Source organism: Oncorhynchus nerka, linkage group LG27 (genome assembly GCF_034236695.1).
Source record: "Oncorhynchus nerka isolate Pitt River linkage group LG27, Oner_Uvic_2.0, whole genome shotgun sequence".
NCBI lineage: Eukaryota > Metazoa > Chordata > Actinopteri > Salmoniformes > Salmonidae > Oncorhynchus > Oncorhynchus nerka.
Window position 1 is genome coordinate 33,435,767 of NC_088422.1, and position 19,343 is coordinate 33,455,109.

Genomic DNA, 19,343 nt, shown 5'->3' on the forward strand with positions numbered 1-19,343 from the left:
ACCAGTGCTCCACATATAACCAGTGCTCTACATTCTCTGTATAGCTTAAAATATTACCCCTTCCTTGTTTCCCTGCCAGAGCTTCTTCCCTTTCTTCTCCTGCTCTTCAAACATCATGGGTTGACAGTAGCAGGATTGTCATGTAGCCACAGTACAGTTGAAACCCAAGGACAATTTGACATAGCTTGAAATCCATTCTGTTTGTGCTAACATTCCACCCCTTGCCAGTTCTTGTCATGCCAAACAGGACTAGCAAGGAGTGTAATGTTAGCACAGACAGACTGGATTTCAGGCTACATTTGACATGGTCCAAAATGACCATCTATCTTGAGCAGACTGCCTCCTCTAATCTCAAACTATATAGTTATATACAACAGTACAATACACTGAACTACATTTAAATTCACCAGCCGTGGCAATTTTTCAAAACCATGCATAACTGTACATGGTGACATACATTTAACAATGAAAGCTGAGTCGGGTCTGACAGTTCTAAGTCATTCCATATCCAATAATTCCACATTAACCTCAGTATACACAGATCATGTAGGTCATTAAAAGACTAGTTCATATTTTATCTGTTCCAATTCAATCTCAATAGTCTGTAGTGTACTCTTGTAGTGTTCCCTGTTGTTTCTGAATCACTAAAGCTGATTTGACTAGACCCCCTCACAGGAACCAAAAGGGTGATTTTCACTGGATGCCACAAGTGGTCTTTTTATACAGTAAAAACAGGCAGTTGGAGTCATGCAGGGGTGGAAAGAGCACTGAAATATCCTACTCAAGTAGAAATATTGTTACCTTAATGACATTTTACTAATATGCAAGTAGAATTTAGCCTGGTACCAAAAGTGGGCTCCAGAGACATGAAGGCTACCTGCATCAGAAATTACATTAGAGAACATTTGGGACTGCTTGATGAATTTTACCACTGGGTTTGAGATCACAAATTGTAATTTACAATCGATATTCCACCAGGCTATTGTGAAGGGGCATTTTATTAAATTATTTGGCAATAATTGAGCCTGATCCATGTCCTCAAGAGCAGTCATGTCATTTGTTGTTAATGGACTTAAATTTCCCGATTAAGCCTAAGTGCGCATTTTAACATTCATGTTCCAGTGTTAATGAATCAATGCTGTTTGCATCCTCTCTCAGCAAAGACCCTTGGAAATACAGTCAACAACATAATTTTTGTTGCTTTGTAAAAAGCATTTATGGCCAAAACAAACACCTGGGACCACTTCAACACAAATTGACTTTTATTTCAAGAACATATGTAAGTTTATTGTTCATTCTTTCCATGAAACCATCAGATGCCTAGTAGACATCTTAGTAATATGATCCACTGTTTTACATTCCCATTCAGTAGAAAGGAAACAAAGATGACACTACATGTTGAGATTAGGATTCAGATCAATTTGTAAAGAAACTTGGTAAATGAACGTAAACAGAATAATTTTACTTGATCTACATAATGTTCCATTTCAAACAATCCAAAATATATACATTTTTTTGTAAAAAACAGATATGCAATCACATTTCTCAAACAAATCTAAATCCAGCCAGCATGACTGTCATTAAACTATTGCATAATTCAGAAAGGATGTACACTGAGGAAAACTCAGCATCTATTTACATGAGAATGTTTAAAAGACGTGAGATTGTTTCTAAATAAAATTACAGATCCAATGCAACAACATCCATGCAAGCTTGAGTGCTAGCTGTGAGTGGAGAGACCAATGAGAAAGAAAGCAAGGGCAAGCCAGTGCATGGTTTTGCATTAGATGGTGTCCATGCCCCGTGAGAATGAAGTGCCGAAGCCTAGTCCCATGCCTCTTTGAGTGTGGGTCTGGGACCTGGCCATCTCATACTGAACGTCCAGGTTATGGAACATCTCCTCCTGCTGCTGCAGGGTCTTCAGGCCTTCGTCATTGAGTGGCTTTGAGGTCTCACCTTCCTCTTCCCCCTGACAGGACAGAAACCACAGTGTTAGAAATGCAAGGCTCTGCAGCATGGTACACACTCAAATGAGAAAATCTAAAGGACTCCGTTAAACATACTTTGATGCCCATCAGTTTACGAAATTTAACATTTTGGTCCTTATTTCCAAAATTCAGCTTCTCCCACAACTCAGCTGTCTGTGACTTGTCCTTCAAAACAAACAATTTGCATGTATTAGTAACTTGCAACAATCATGGCACCATAAGCGAAGTTGCATGTTTTTCCTCAATATTTATTTTCATTAAGTCACTAGTTCTACATTCTGGATGTTACAAAGTAAAGAATCTGCTCCATCAAATAACCAGTGCTCTACGTATTGCACTACATAGCATAAAATCTTACCCCTTCCTTCTTTCCCTGCCAGAGCTTCTTCCTTTTCTTCTCCTGCTCTGCAAACTTCATGGGGTTGACAGCAGAGGGATTGTAATAACTGGGCACAGCAATGCCAGTCTCTGCTAAGGTTTTGGCTTGTAGGGCTGCCATCTGCGCTGCCATGGCGATCTGGGGCGTGACCTGGGTCCCTGAGGCCAGAAGAGCTGCCACATTGAGGACAGGGTTGGTAGCAACTGCAGCAGCAACTACTACTGTGTCAGACAGCAGGGGAGCTGGAACTAAAAATGCAAAAAAACAAAGTGGGTCTATGTTAGTGACCCGTTTCTATGGTTTTATTCACGGATTACATTTTTTTGTAGGTGTAATTGATGGCCGAGGAGAGCGTCTCACCTGCAGGTACCTCCTGATGCTGCTGTTTCTCCAACATCTCCTTTTCTTTCTGCTCTTGCAGTTTCTTTGCCCTTTCCAACCTGGAGATAAAGGCAAGCAAAGAGTGTTCATATGTCAGCCAGGCTTTAGGAGCAGATTGTCTGCTACTTTAAGTACAAGAAGTCCCGATATGATCTCCAAGCAGCAATATAGGAATTAGGCGGAATCATACTACAAAGGTTCCAATGCATGAGGCAGGGGAAGACCCAACTGTGATCTGCCCAATGATGACTCTCTTCCAGATGAACTCAATGCATTTTATGGATGCGTAGACAATAACACCATACCATGCGTGAGCACCCTCACCGACCCAGAGGACTGGGAGAGCTCGCTCTGAGGCCGACATGCGTAAGGTCAATCAGGTCAACACTCAAGGCGGCAGGGCTGGAAGGCATTCCAAGGCGCGTTCTCGGAGCATGTGCAGATCAGCTGGCAGGCATATTCATGTTCAATTTTCAACCTCTCCTTGTCCCCTGTCTGAAATCCCACTACCATAATGTTGGTTCCCAAGAACTAAGGCTTCATGCCACAATGACTACCACCACCCTGTAGCACTCACATCTGTAATCATGAAGGGCTTTGAGGCTGGTTATGCACACAACTCCATCATCCTAGACCAGTGGTCACCAACCGGTCGATCGCAATCGACTGGTCGATCTCCAAAGCATTCCTGGTCGATCAAACATTTCTGTAGAAAACCCAACGATTAAAGCCTTGAGGTCTTTATTTTTTAATTAAAATGCACCTATAGGCCTACAGCTGGCCATAGACTGTAAAAAGAAGACTCGAACGCACACCAAAGTTAATACTGTGAGATGACTACGAGACTCAACGAATAGAGCAATGAGCTGCTGTTTTATTGACTTGTTGTTATTCAGCATTAAACACACTTTCATAAGCCATAAAAATGTGCATCTACCTTAATTCCAGTCAAGCTACAACCAGCACTGCAGCAGCAGTGAACGAGTATAGCAAAATGTTCCGATAAGTTTGCGCTGTTATTATTAACGGGTTGTGGGTTTTTTTCCATTTGAAGGAATATTTCACTTTCTCTGGTCATAGGAGTGACATGAATTGCTGCACAAGGCAGAAATAATGTAGTGACTCTTAAGTTGCACCATCAGCTGGAAGTCTGTGTCCCCTTTTCTCAGTGGAGGGACAGTGAGTCGGATGAGATGCAGCCGCAACGCTGCTCCCTCACTCCCCTCAGTCTGAACAGATGCAGGCCTTCAGTCAGGTACATTTTTTAAAATAATATTAAGCTCACTCAGCTGTGCCTCACAAGTAATACAACAAATTAGTCCTATGTACAGTGCATTCGGAAAGTATTCAGACCCCTGGACTTTTTCCACATTGTTATGTTACAGCCTTGTTCTAAAATTGGTTCAATAATTTTTAAATAATAGTTATAATTAAATAAAAACTGAAATATCACATTTGCACAAGTATTCAGATCATTTACTCATTACTTTATTGAAGCATCTTTGGCAGCGGCTACAGCCTCGAGTCTTAGGTATGATGCTACAAGCTTGGCACACCTGTATTTGGGGAGTTTCTCCCATTCTTCTCTGCAGATCCTTTCAAGCGGTTAGGTTGAATGGAGAGTGTCGCCACACAGCTATTTTCAGGTCTCTCCAGAGATGTTTGATCGGGTTCAAGTCCGGGCTCTGGCTGGGCCACTCAGAGACTTGTCTTGAAGCCACTCCTGTGTTGTCTTGGCTGCGTGTTTGGGTTGTTGTCCTGTTGGAAGGTGAACCTTTGCTCAGGACCTCAGTCTGGGGCAATCATGTTTTACATCAAGGATCTCTGTACTTTGCTCCGTTCAGGTTTCCCTCAATCCTGACTAGTCTCCCAGTCCCTATTGCTGAAAAACATATCCACAGCACCATGCTTCACCGTAGGGATGGTGCCAGGTTTCTTCCAGATGTGACACTTGAAATTCAGGCCAAACAGTTCAATCTTGTTTCTCATGGCCAGAGTCCTTTAGGTGCCTTTTGGCAAACTCCAAGCGGTCTGTCATGTGACTTATGAGGAGTGGCTTCCGTCTGGCCATTCTACCATAAAGGTATGATTGGTGGAGTGTTATAGACAGGTGTGCCTTTCCAAATCATGTCCAATTATTTGAATTTACCACAGGTGGACTCCAATCAAGTTGTAGAAACATCAAGGATGTTGAGAAGGTTGTCCTTCTGGAATGTTCTCCCATCTCCACAGACAAACTCTGGAGCTCTGGCAGAGTGACCATCACATTCTTGGTCACCTTACCGACCAAGGCACTTCTCCCCTGAGTGCTCAGTTTGAACAGGCGACCAGCTCTAGGAAGAGTCTTGGTGCTTCCAAACTTCTTCCATTTAAGAATGGAGGCTACTGTGTTCTTGGGGACCTTCAATGCTGCAGAATGTTTTTGATACCCTTCCCCAGATCTGTGCCACAACACAATCCTGTCTAGGAGCTCTACAGAGAATTCCTTCAACCTCATGGCTTGTTTTTTTCTCTGACATGCACTGTCAACTGTGGGACCTTATATAGACAGGTGTGTGCCTTTCTAAATTATGTCCAATCAATTGAATTTACCACAGGTGGACTCCAATCAAGTTGTAGAAACATCTCAAGGATGATGAATGGAAACAGGATGCACCTGAGCTCAATTCCGAGTCGCATAAAGGGTCGAAATACTTCTGTAAATATGGTGTGTTTTTATTTTTTTAAATAAATGATCAAAAATGTCTAAACACCTGTTTTCACTGTCATTACGGGGCATTGTATGTAGATAGAGGATTTTTATTTAATACATTTTAGAATAAGGCTGTAACATAACAAAATATTGAAAAGGGGAAGGGGTCTGAATACTTTCCGAATGCACTGTACAATATCTACCTCGATCACTCCAGTATCCCTGCACATTTTAAATATGGTATTGGAACTGACCCTGTATATAGCTACTTACCTTCTTGTGTTCTTATTCATTTCCATTTCTGGTGTGTTTTTGTTCTGATGTTATTTTTGGTGCAACATTGACTTTGATTACTGCATTGTTGGGTTTGGAGTTAACTTCTTGATGACAGAGGGGTATTTTCACATCCGGATGAAATGCATGCCCAAATTCAATTACCTGCTTCTCATCCCCAGAAAATAAAGATATGCATATTATTAGTAGATTTTGATAGAAAACTAAAGTTTCTAAAACTGTTTGAATCATGTCTGTGAGTATAACATAACTTATTTAGCAGGCGAAACCCTGAGGACAAACCATTCAGATTGTTTGTTTGTTTGAGGTCACTCTTTTCAATGGGTTTTCATTGGGAATCCAGATTTCTAAAGGACCTTCTTGCAGTTCCTATCGCTTCCACTGAATGTCAACAAGCTTTAGAAATTGGTTGAGGTTATTCCTTTGTGTAATGAAGAAGTACGGCCATCTTGAACGAGGGTCACCTGAAGTGTACTGTTAGATAGAGGTGCGTGACCAGAAAGCATGCTTCAGTTTGTTTTCTTCCTGTATTGAACACAGATCATCCCGTCTTCAATTTTATCGATTATTTACGTTAAAAAAAATGCCTAAAATTGTATTACAAAAGGCGATTGAAATGTTTTAGCAAAGTTTACAGGTAACTTTTGAGATATTTTGTAGTCACGTTGCTCAAGTTGGAACCTGTGTTTTTCTGGATCAAATGCACCAAATAAATGGACATTTTGGATATATATCGACAGAATTAATCGAACAAAAGGAACACGTGATATTTATGGGACATATTGGAGTGCCAACAAAAGAAGCTCGTCAAAGGTAAGGCATGAATTATATTTTTTATTTCTGCGTTTTGTGTCGCGCCTGCAGGGTTGAAATATGCTTTCTCTTTTGTTTACGGAGGTGCTATCCTCAGATAATAGCATCGTTTGCTTTCGCCGAAAAGCCTTTTTGAAATCTGACATGTTGTCTGGATTCACAACACGTGTAGCTTTAATTTGGTATCTTACATGTGTGCTTTAATGAAAGTTTGATTTTATAGTATTTGAATTTGGCACTCTGCATTTTCCCTGGCTTTGGCCAGGTTGGGACGCTAGCATCCCACATATCCCAGAGAGGTTATGAAAGGAATTTCACTGTACTGGTGCACGTGACATTAAAACATGAACTACCTAACAGACACTCAACAAACAAATCTTCAAGTCACAGTTCCTCTAAACCACTGCAGTACCTTCTGGCCAGCGCCTCCTGTGCGTCCATGGCAGTGTTTCTGCCCCGGAAAGCAGGGGGGCTCACAGACCTGCTACGACTCTTCTCTTTTCTGCGCACCTTATCAGTCTTCTTTTTCCGCTCCCTAAAGAGACATCATTGCATTTGAAGATCCACAGAAAGATATGCATTCTCACACACACGGTTACAAACAGAGGGGCAAACATTAGGCACACAGGAGTGGTTAACAATAGGGGTGTGAACGTGTAAACATATAGAAAAATACATCCCTACCCCCCAATTTGTTTTTTACATTTTTTAAAACAAAATGACAACCAGTCACAAAACTACCACTAACAGGTCCTGACCATCATCGGAAAAAGTAACAATTACCTAATGCAACAATGCTGTAACGTTAGTAGGAGATATTAAGCTTTTAAATTATTTGCCTTGGATATAAAGTGCTCTGCACGTCCTCGTCATTAACATTTTGAAAAATGGCAGAGTGAGTCAGGGAAGTGACAGCAGCAAAGTCCTGTATGGCAATATTTTGAGAAGTTAAATGAGAAGGTGATGAAATGCAAACTTTGTGGTGGAGCTACAGTGGCAGAATAGGTGCAATGTTGAAAGGCAGTCAGCATGAGACCCAACCTGTTGCTGGTAGCAGTGTGATTAGGGAATGAGAAAGAAAATAACAGCGCTGATAACAGAAATGATTACTGTTGATATGCAGCCATCGTCAATGGTAGAGGATGTCAGCTTCAAAACCCCCTAATGACATATCTAGAACCAGACTACAAGATGCCATGTCGAAAAACCGTGACAGCCCTGAGAGAGAAATTGTATGGTGATTGCTATGCAAGTACAAAGCGCAAGCTCTCAACCGCAATACGTGACATTAACAGATTGTTGGATGTCTAAGAGCATGCAGTCATACATCACTGCAACGAGCCATCAAACTGACGAGAAGTGGAACATGAAGTACGTACTGACAACATAGAGGCACGGCACACAACAGAGAACCTAAAACGGCATTAATACCATCATGGCTGAGTGGGTGGGGGACAGTAGTAAGGTGAGCGCTGTCTGGTAGGGTTTCCACTAGTTACCACAGACAAAGTCAAAATGTGCTATATTATAAAAATGTATAAAACCAAAAATTATAGTTAGTGTTAGGCATAAGGTCAGCATTGTGGTTAGATTTAAAATTACAGAAGAGAAAGTGTAGAAATGGGCGGGGTTTATGACTTTGTGGCTGTGGTAACTAGTAACGACCGACCGGTAGGTAGTCAGGACTGCGGTAGATAGTTATCAAAGACAAACAAAGAATGGTAGGGAGAGTAGCAAGAGAAACCCACCTGCTTTTGCTCCTGCTCCTGTGGCGGTGTTTGGTCTTTGAACCCGACCGGGAGCTGGCCCTCTTCTTCTTCTCCCGCGGGGATCGTGACCTCCGTTTGTCCCGACTTCTGCTGCGATGACGTCTAAAACAGTGTGAAAATAAAATGCTCCCCAGTTTACGGTTACTAGTCTCAATACATATCAAGACAGCATGTACCATATCTCCATGAACCTAGACCCACCTGTCCCGTGAGAGTGACCTGGAGTGGCTCCGCCCCTTCTTGTCTTTGCGCCGGTGTCGCTCCTCCCCATTCTCTGCAGAAAGTCTCTCCCTGCCCCTCTCAGTCTGCTCCGGCTGCTCATCCGACTTGCTGTGAGATTTTGATGGCTTCTCAGAGTCCCTCCTTCGTGCCTGTTTTAAGAAGAAGTTGTCTCTTTCAGGAAAATAGTGCAACAAAGAGCGTTAGTACAACGGTTTGATACAGAAAATACCAAAGCATGTTGAGAACTCTTGCTCATTTCAGACAGATTTAGACTTATCACCAGAAACCGACCGACCATACAGTGCCTTTCAGAAAGTATTCCCGACCCCTTGACTTTTTCCATATTTTGTTATGTTACATTCTTATTCTAAAATTGATTAAATAAATTTGTTTTATCGTCAATCTACACACAATACCCTATAATGACAAAGCAAAAACAGGCTTGAACATTTTAGCAAATTTAAAACTGAAATACCTCATTTACATAAGTATTCAGACCATTTGCTATGAGACTCGAAATTGAGCTCCAGTGCATCCTGTTTCCATTGATCATCCTTTAGATGTTTCTTCAACTTGGAGTCCACCTGTGGTGAATTCAATTGATTGGACATGATTTAGAAAAGGCACACACCTGTCTATATAAAAGGTCCCGTAGTCGACAGTGCATGTCAGAGCAAAAACCAAGCCATGTGTTCGTAGGAATTGTCCGTAGAGCTCAGAGACACGATTGTGTCAAGGCACAGATCCGGGAAAGGGTACCAATTTTTTTTTTGCAGCATTAAAGGTCCCCAAGAACAGTGACCTCCATCATTCTTAAATGGAGGAAGTTTGGAACCACCAAGACTCTTCCTAGAGCTGGTCCACCCGGTCAAACAGAGCAATCAGGGGAGAAGGGCCATGGTCAGGGAGGTGACCAAGAACCAGATGGTCACCCTGACCGTGCTCTAGAGTTCCTCTGTGGAGATGGTGTAGGAGATTTTCCAGTCATCTGATGATTCTCAGTACCGATACTGTTCTCTTTGAAATAGAAAGAATAAAGCAATATAAGTTTAAATATTAGACATGTGTAAGCAGAATGAAGGCTGAAGCCCATGTGAGTGTACAATGCTGGATCAACATCGAATTGACCATTGGACACGTAAAAACAGGACGTAAGCAGAATCTGTGTAGATGAGGCAAGGTAGACTAACAAGACGTGCCTGGTCTGTGCCATGTCTGATCTTGTGAAGGCTACTGGACACGCACATGGGTTATCATACATAGATAATATAGGACAGGAACATTAGCTAAGGGATGTCACGCCACTAATAGAATCTATGCCCCAATATCTGAGCCAATAAGAGAACGGAAACTTAGTAAGATAACATGATTCGTAAAGTGGAGTGACAATGTTATGCAAGGGTAAAACTGTATAAAAGCCAAGCACAAAGAATGAGGCAGTTTCTCCATGGAACTGCTAGGCTTCTGTTACTTTTGTAATAAAGTCTAATTGAATTTACAAGCTCCTGTATCTGAGAAGTATTTGGTTTAATATTTTCTACAACAATGGATGTCCTTCTGGAAGGTTCTCCCATCGCTGCAGCACTCAGGCCTTAACAATAGAAAGGCCAGATGAAAGCCACTCCACAGTAAAAAGGCACATGACAGCCCACTTGGAGTTTGCCTAAAAGGCACCTAAAGACTCTCAGACCATGAGAAACCAAGATTCTCTGGCATGAATGCCAAGCGTCACATCTGGAACAAACCTGGCACCATACCTACGGTGAAGAATGGTGGTTGCAGCATCATGCTATGAGGATGTTTTTCAAAGGCAGGGACAGGGAGACTAGTCAGGATCGAGGGAAAGATGAACGTAGCAAAGTAGAGAGATCCTTGATGAAAATCTGCTCCAGAGCGCCCAGGACCTCAGATTGGGGCAAATGATCACCTTCCAACAGGACAACAACCCTAAGCACACAGCCAAGACAACGCAGGAGTGGATTCGGGAAAAGTCTTAATGTCCATGAGTGGCCCAACCAGAGCCCGGATTTGAACCCAATCAAACATCTCTGGAGAGACCTGAAAATAGCTGTTCAGCAACGCTCCCCATCCAACCTGACAGCACTTGAGAGGATCTGCAGAGAAGAATGGGAGAAACTCCCCAAATACAGTTGTGCCAAGATTGTAGAGTCATACCAAAGTAGACTCGAGTCTGTAATCGCTGCCAAAACGTGATTCAACAAAGTAAAGGGTCTGAATACTTACGTAAAATGTAATTTAAAAAATCTTAATACGTTAAAAAATGTCTAAAACCTGGTTTTGCTTTGTATTGTGTGTAGATTGATGATATTTATATATAAACTCAGCAAAAACAGAAATGTCCTCAATGTCAACTGCATTTATTTTCAGCAAACGTAACATATTTTTTTCCATGTGTTAAGACATAAACAGACAAACTGAACAAGTTCCACATACATAACAAAAATGGAATAATGTGTCCCTGAACAAAGAGGGGGGGGGGGGGGGGGTCAAAATCAAAAGTAACAGCCAATGCAGCTGGTGGCCACACCAGATACTAAGTACTGCAGTGCATCTCCTCCTCATGGACTGCGTCAGATTTGCCAGTTCTTGCTGTGAGAGGTTACCCCACTCTTCCACCAAGGCACCTGCAAGTTCCCGGACATTTCTGTGGGGAATGGCCCTAGCCCTCACCCTCCGATCCAACAGGTCCCAGTCGTGCTGAATGGGATTGAGATCCGGGCTCTTCGCTGGCCATGGCAGAACACTGTCATTCCTGTCTTGCAGGAAATCACGCACAGAATGAGCAGTATGGCTGGTGGAATTGTCATGCTGGAGGGTCATGTCAGGATGAGCCTGCAGGAAGGGTACCACATGAGGGAGGAGGATGTCTTCCCTGTAACGCACAGCTTGAGATTGCCTGCAATGACAACAAGCTCAGTCCGATGATGCTGTGACACACCGCCCCAGACCATGACGGACCCTCCACCTCCAAATCGATCCCGCTCCAGAGTACAGGCCTGGGTGTAAAGCTCATTCCTTTTGACGATAAACGCGAATCCGACCATCACCCCTGGTGTGACAAAACCGCGTCTCGTCAGTGAAGTGCACTTTTTGCCAGTCCTGTCTGGTCCAGAGACGGTGGGTTTGTGCCCATAGGTGACGGTGTTGCGGGTGATTTCTGGTGAGGACCTGCCTTACAACAGGCCTACAAGCCCTCAGTCCAGCCTCTCTCAGCCTATTTCGGACAGTCTGAGCACTGAGGAGGGATTGTGTGTTCCTGGTGTAACTCGGGCAGTTGCTATTGCCATCATGTACCTGTCCCGCAGGTGTGATGTTCGGATGTACCGATCCTGTGCAGGTTTTGTTACACGTGGTCTGCCAATGTGAGGACGATCAGCTGTCCGTCCTGTAGCGCCGTCTTAGGTGTCGCACAGTACAGACATTGCAATTTATTGTCCTTGCCACATCTGCAGACTTCCTGACTCCTTGCAGCATGCCTAAGGCACATTCACACAGATGAGCAGGGACCCTGGGCATTTTCTTTTGGTGTTTATCAGAGTCAGTAGAAAAGGCCTCTTTAGTGTCCTATGAATTCATAACTGTGACCTTGATTACCTACCGTCTGTAAGCTGTTAGTATCTTAACGACCGTTCCACAGGTGCATGTTCATTAATTGTTTATGGTTCGTTGAACAAGCATGGGAAACCGTGTTAAAACCATTTACAATGAAGATCTGAAGTTATTAGGATTTTCACAACTTATCTTTGAAAGACAGGGTCCTGAAAAAGGGATGTTTCTTTTTTGCTGAGTATATATACACATAAATACCGAACACTTTAGAATAAGGCTCTTACATTACAAAATGTGAAGAAGTCAAGGGGTCTGATTCACTTCTGAATGCACTGTATGTCAGAAGTATAAACGGCTCGAAGGAGCTTGATAGTCTTCACAGCTTGATAGACTAACTGGAGAGAAATGTTTCAATGAATTGCCCTCCAACTCCAATGTATACTGAACAAAAATATAAAACGCAGTAATTTAAATTAAGATTTACAGTTCATAACGAAATCAGTCAATTTAAATACATTCATTAGGCCCTAATCTATGGATTTTACATGACTGGGAATACAGATAGGCATCTGTTGGTCACAGATGCCTATAAAAAAGGTAGGGGCGTGAATAAGAAAAGCAGTTAGTATCTGGTGTGACCACCATTTGTCTCATGCAGCACGACACATCTCCGCAAAGAGTTGATCGGACTGTTGATTGTGGCCTGTGGAATGTTGTCCCACTCCTCTTCAATGGTTGTGCATAGTTGCTGGATATTGACAGGAACTGGAATACATGTTGATCCAGAGCATCCCAAATGTGCTCAATGGGTGATGTCTGGTCAGTATTCAGGCCATGGAAGAACCGGGACAGATCCTTGCGACATGAGGCCGTGCATTGTCATGCTGAAACATGAGGTGATGGCGGAGGATGAATGACACGAAAATGGGCCTCAGGGTCTCACCAGTACCTGTGCATTCTAATTGCCATCGATAAAATGCATACCATAACCCCACCGCCCCCATGGGGCACGCTGTTCAGTGTTGACATCAGCAAACCGCTCGCCCACACGACGCCATACACGTAGTCTGCGGTTGCGAGGCTGGTTGGATGTACTGCCAAGTTCTCTGGGATGACGCTGGAGGCGGCTTATTGTAGAGAAATTAACATTCAATTCTCTGGCAACAGCACTGGTGGACATTCCTGCAGTCAGCATGACAATTGTACGCTTCCTCAAAACTGGAGACATCTGTGGCATTGTGTTGTGTGACAAAACCGCACATTTTAGAGTGACCTTTAACTGTCCCTAGCAGAAGATATACCTGTGTAATGATCTTGACATGCCACACCTGTCTGGTGGATGGATTATCTTGGCAAAGGAGAAATCCTCATTAACAAGGACGCAAACAAATTTGTACACAAAATTTGAGAGAAATAAACTTTTCGCGCATATTGAACATTTCTGGGATCTTTTATTTCAGCCCATGGAACCAACACTTTACATGTTGCATTTATATTTTTGTTCAGTGTAATGTAGACTAGTAGATCCAACTTATAGTGCATATGTTTTGTCATGTCCACCACCTACTCAAGTGCACCAAGTAAGTACAGCCACTTCTACTTAGTTTTGTTTCAAATATATCATGGTAGGTACATGTATTATAAGCCTTAAACACAATGTAGGTTACCGTAGATCATCTCAGAGACAGCTTTAATACCTTTGTTTTGGTTCATGTAACACTACATTCCCTTCCCCATCTACAAGTGCAGCTTTCAAAAGGCAGGCTAAGAATTAATTGGATTAATAAGGTTACTGCCAGCAGACTGTTTGTCTTTTGAGTAATTGTAATAACAATGCAGCTTGAATTGAACCCAGTAAAAGGCTGTAATTTCCTTTATTTTCTTAATTCTACGAGGCAAGTATGAATTTGAATGGCTGATAGTTACCTGTCCGAGTAGTAGACATATAATTTTGCTATGTCAGCAGCGTCTTCAGTTCAGTGTCTCTTCGTGCTTTAGCACGCTGAGTATGATTTATTGTAGAAATGTTATCATGTGATCTACACACAGGATTTATTCAAAAGAAAAATATCCTACATATTCAATCTTCACCATCTAGTATGGACAGCTACACTTCGTGACATATGTCCAAGAAGAATAAGTTAATGTAAATAAAAAATAATCTTCTTCAATTGAATTAATTCCATGCCCATCTTAATCTCTTAATCTTTGATTCAGGTGAAATAGCCTACACTGTTGTTTGGTACTTACCATGATCTAAGACAAAAAACTAACGACATTCAAGATGGTGACAATGCTGTACTTTAGTTCACTAAAATGAACTAATATTAGTTACCTCTTTGCTCCTGCTCCGACTTCGTCTGTGCTTTTTGTCACCTGTAAAAGTAACAAAACGGATTGGTGAGAACAGTGACCAATTCTATTGCACCTTCAAATTAGGGTTGCCTTAGCCCTGGAGCGCACGCCGTCATATACACAGTTAAAGCTGCAATGTCACTTTTTGGGGTGACCCGACCAAATTCACATTGAATTGCGAGTTCGAGACTCATCACTCATTGAAAGCAAGTCCAAGAAGCATGAGGTCTGTTCTATCTGCCCTATTTCTATGCATCCAGTTCTTAAGTTTCATTTTTGCGCCATTTACATTCGGTTTTGTACACCAGCTTCAAACTGCTGAAAATACAATATTTGGGGTTATTGAAAGGATATTTCACAGCGGTTTAGATGGTAGAATTATTCTTTACACTATTCAGTTTGTCACAAACTGAAATTAGAACTATATACATTTTTGCAACCAGGAAATGGCGGCGCAATTTTTGCATACTGCATCTCCACAATCACCCAACCTCAACTGAATTTATATGGTTTGGGATGAGTTGGACTGCAGAGAGAAGGAAAAGCAGCCAACAAGTGCTCAGCATGTGGGAACTCCTTCAAGACTGTTGGAAAAGCATTCCAGGTGAAGCTGGTTGAGAGAATGCCAAGAGTGTGCAAAGCTGTCATCAAGGCAAAATGTGGCTACTTTGAGGAATCTCAAATATATTTAGATTTGTTTTACACTTTTTTGGTTACCACATAATTCCATGTGTTATTTCATAGTTCTGATGTCTTCACTATTCTACAATATAGAAAATAGTAAAAATAAAGAAAAACCCTTGAATGAGTAGGTGTCCCCAATCTTTTGACTGGTACTCTAGTCGTGGCCAAAAGTTGAGAATGAGACAAATATTATTTTCCAAAGTTTGCTGCTTCAGTGTCTTTAGATATTTTTGTCAGATGTTACTATGGAATACTGAAGTATACTTACAAGCATTTCATAAGTGTCAAACCTTTATTGACAACTACATTAAGTTGATGCAAAGAGTCAATATTTGCAGTGTTGACCATTCTTTTTCAAGACCTCTGCAATCCGCCCTGGCATGCTGTCAATGAACTTCCGAGCCACAATTGAACCGCTCTCCTTGAAGTTCTTGATGATCCGATAAATGGTTGATTTAGGTGCAATCTTACTGGCAGCAATATCCTTTCCTGTGAAGCCCTTTTTGTGCAAAGCAATGATGATGGCACGTGTTTCCTTGCAGGTAACCATGGTTGACAGAGGAAGAACAATGATTCCAAGCACCAACCTCCTTTTGAAGCTTCCAGTCTGTTAATCGAACTCAATGAGCATGACAGAGTGATCTCCAGCCATGTCCTCGTCAACACTTACACCTGTATTAATGAGAGAATCACTGACAAGATGTCAGCTCGTCCTTTTGTGGCAGGGCTGAAATGCAGTGGAAATGTTTTTGGGGGGATTTAGTTCATTTGCATGGCAAAGAGGGACTTTGCAATTAATTGCAATTCATCTTATCACTCTTCACAACATTCTGGAGTATATGCAAATTGACATCATACAAACTGAGGCAGCAGACTTTGTGAGAATTAATATTTGTGTCATTCTCAAAACTTTCGGCCATGACTGTATATCATAGTCAGAAGACAGTTTTATTAAACCGGCATCCCTTGCATTACCTATCAGTGCACAAGAAATTATGAAATCCACTTACTAGATTATATTCTCCCCTCCCCAAATCAAATATGGATGTCAATCAAACAACAGGATTTAATTATTTATTGGGCACTGTTCGGTGATGCAAACGCCGCATTCCCAATCCGAACACAGTCACAGGTCGGGAAATAACACGCAAGCTGGGTATATGTTATACAACTAGACCCGAGTTCCACTCAGTCTAGAACCTGATGAATCACGTTTTGCACTTGACTATTTCTGACAACAAGGTACAGCTCTGTCCCTACATTTATGTCAAAAGACAAATGCCATGACCAGTTGGCCTGGGATCTGAAGATGGATGTGTGACCTACCAAGTGACCTGAAAGTGTTAATGCATAATGTTTGTAGCTTGAGTTATCAAATTCAGTGCATTTAACTTACTTGATTTGCGCTTTCGGTCCCTGGAGCGTGACCTCGATTGTGAATGGTGGTGTTTGGAGCTTCTGGGCGATTTGGATGATTCCATGTGTTTTCTTTTATCCGTGTAAAGAGAGCCCATCAAGGGTAGTAAATCAGTCGAATCGGCGTCACGTGCCTAAATCGAAGAAAACACACACTATTCAACCTTATAGTTATTGGTGTCCCCTCCACTGGGTTTGAGGGGAAATGAATGACGACTCAAACCTGTGTTAACACATTGAGCTAAGGCCTAGACATTAGCCTCTATAATTCCGAGAGTGGAAAACTCTCCACTCTCGCCTCTAACATGTAGGCTCTCTTTTTGTGAACAATCCCATCACAAGTCAGACTGTTGAATAAACTTATTTTGAACGTACTTTGTTGTCTGCTGATATTGTCCTCAAGTAGGAGGTAATCTAGGACAAAATATCAAGAGTGTTATTAATCCAACTTTCAGTATGCTGGTCTGAAAATCGGTTTGTATTTTCAACAATTCACACAATATTGCAGCGTTTAAGTGCTTAGTCGGAACTAGGAAACTCATTTCCTATTTTCTAACTGGTTCTTGTTATACAGGTGCCGTGTTCAATGAATGAGCAAGTCACAAGCACTTCCACTGACTGCGAGGGAATACGCATAGGTTAATAACATTTGACATTTTGTCTCAGATTACCTCCTACATAAGGACAACGTTGTTACATTGGGCTGCTGTTTACATATTGTGCATCACGTGATGGCAAATACAAACAGAACCTAACGGCGCCGCCAAAAGTCAGGTAAACAACACTTTCCTGTCGTTACCCCATCTACACGTCCTACCACCAAAAGGACCAACAACATAGACAACCAGTAAAGTGCATTTAAAATGCCATCATTGTATTCAATATTCTGGCTTGTAGAGACGGACTTTAAAAAAAAATTTTACAGCGACTTACAGACTGATATCCATAGAGTAACCATGGCAACAGTGATGTTTAGGCAACCTAGACATTAGTTCTGAGGCCCAACAAGTTTCTTTGGCAAGGTTACTCACAGTCACTCCGACGCAACTGGGCACAGTGTACCTCCCTTACACTAACATGGATTCACAAAAAGAAAAGTTGTTTCCCTAAAAGCAATCTCAGAAGTGAAAAGCCCTCCTCCTGGACAGGTAATGGCAATGCAGGTATTTGCTCCAACCCTACCAATACACCCAATGAAGATCCCGATGGCCATGGCCAGCTGGTTTGTTAAAGTTGCACACCTATAAAAGGGGAGGACGTAGCCCATACCGGAGCTACAAAACCAGTTAATGAATGAAGGGGGTCGTTCTAAACAGAGATTAATTAGCTAGATTGCAAGTGGCAAAACAACATCACTCATTCATGCATTGCTAAATTACATAGATAGCTGTGTAGCTTACGTTAGCTAGCTAGGTTTAAGTAACGGCTGTGCAAGCAAACTTTGATCAATAACTATATGAAGGAGAATTTCCATTTATTTACAAAATCAACACGACATGCCAACCTGGTAAAAGCAACCTAACTAGCTAATGACGGTTATCAGGCCAAAGTATCTGTAGATGGCTAGCTAATTTATCTAACTAACCTAAACTCGCTGGCTTGTAGACATGGCTGCCACTACAGTATTGTAATTCCTAATGCTATGCCTGCCACGGGCAGAGAGACGCCATCTTGATGAAACAACATCTTTAAAATAGCAATAGTTAAATTATTATATGAAGTCGATGATAATGTATTTTGTGTTCTTTTGTAAGCACTTACCGTCATGGTACACTTGAGGAACTCCCTAAAATTAGATTGGAGTTCTCCTTTACGTGCTATTCTAGTTCTTCCAGTCTCTTCTACTCGCTAGCGGCTAGCTATAACCTGGATGACTATCATCATTTGCGCGTGCGCACACATAACAAATATTGGGGAAAATGGCTATTTGAATTACCTTCCTCTTGTTCTGATAGCGACTTCCGTAAATCTATAGAGCGCAAATAAATAAACAAACACCCCTATATTAGTTCATCAATGTCAAAGTAACCAAAAATTAGTAAAACTAATTAGAGTATTATCAGAGAGATTTTAAATAATCGTATCTCTTTTTGGTATAGCTACACAACTTCCGGAAGTAAGTAGAGTTTTGCATCTTTTATTATTTTAATTTTTTTCACAATAGTGTAAAATCTTCATAATGTGTTCAATTATACATCTACTGATGTCTTGCCACAGTTTTCTTACATGAATACAATGACAAAAAAGATGCAACACTGTTTCTGGGTGATCATTATAAAAGGAGCAATTTGAGTTGATGTTTTCCTTAAACCTCTTCCTATAGTGGTTGGCAAGATAATATTTATGAATAATTTTAAAGGAAACTTCCTTAATTTTGTTAACAAGTAGGTATGTGTGTGGCAACATCCAAACTTTTCCCAACAGATATTATCAATAAATCCATTCCAATAAGGCATGACATAAGGTATAGATAGATACAACATCCTGCTGAAACAAGGTTCGTATCGCTCTGTTGTTGAATGGACCAAAGGAGAAACAAATCTTTCCTACTGATGAGCCAACAGGGTCAATAGAAGGTAGGCTCTGAGGGTCAGGTCTTGACATGTTCCTGAATAATAAAGCAACACCTGAGGGAATGGCATCTAAAATCTTCAGATGTTATAGGGACCTTGTCAAGTGATAAAATTCCTTATAACTGAGTAAAAGACGCTCTGCATTTACCAGTTGGCTCACCAATAGGATATTATTTCGGAACCAATATTCTAAAAACAAAGAAGTAT

General features: G+C 41.6%; 1 protein-coding gene across 2 annotated transcripts; it reads right to left on the reverse strand.

Moving 5' to 3' along the window:
• Positions 1-1,244: 1,244 nt before the first annotated feature.
• LOC115111628 (arginine/serine-rich coiled-coil protein 2-like) lies at positions 1,245-18,452 on the reverse strand. Of its 2 annotated transcripts, XM_029637887.1 has the most exons (11): positions 18,325-18,452; positions 16,939-16,977; positions 16,544-16,697; positions 14,444-14,484; positions 8,518-8,687; positions 8,296-8,418; positions 6,960-7,082; positions 2,728-2,807; positions 2,347-2,615; positions 2,064-2,153; positions 1,245-1,969 (listed from the first exon to the last, which is right to left on the reverse strand). In XM_029637887.1, exons 1-11 carry the CDS (start codon positions 18,328-18,330, stop codon positions 1,784-1,786), a joined length of 1,281 nt encoding a protein of 426 aa, XP_029493747.1. In that variant the 5' UTR covers positions 18,331-18,452; the 3' UTR covers positions 1,245-1,783. The 2 variants fall into 2 exon arrangements, with proteins under 2 accessions (XP_029493747.1, XP_029493748.1); XM_029637888.1 differs by lacking the exon at positions 16,939-16,977.
• Between the last annotated feature and the right edge of the window lie 891 nt (positions 18,453-19,343).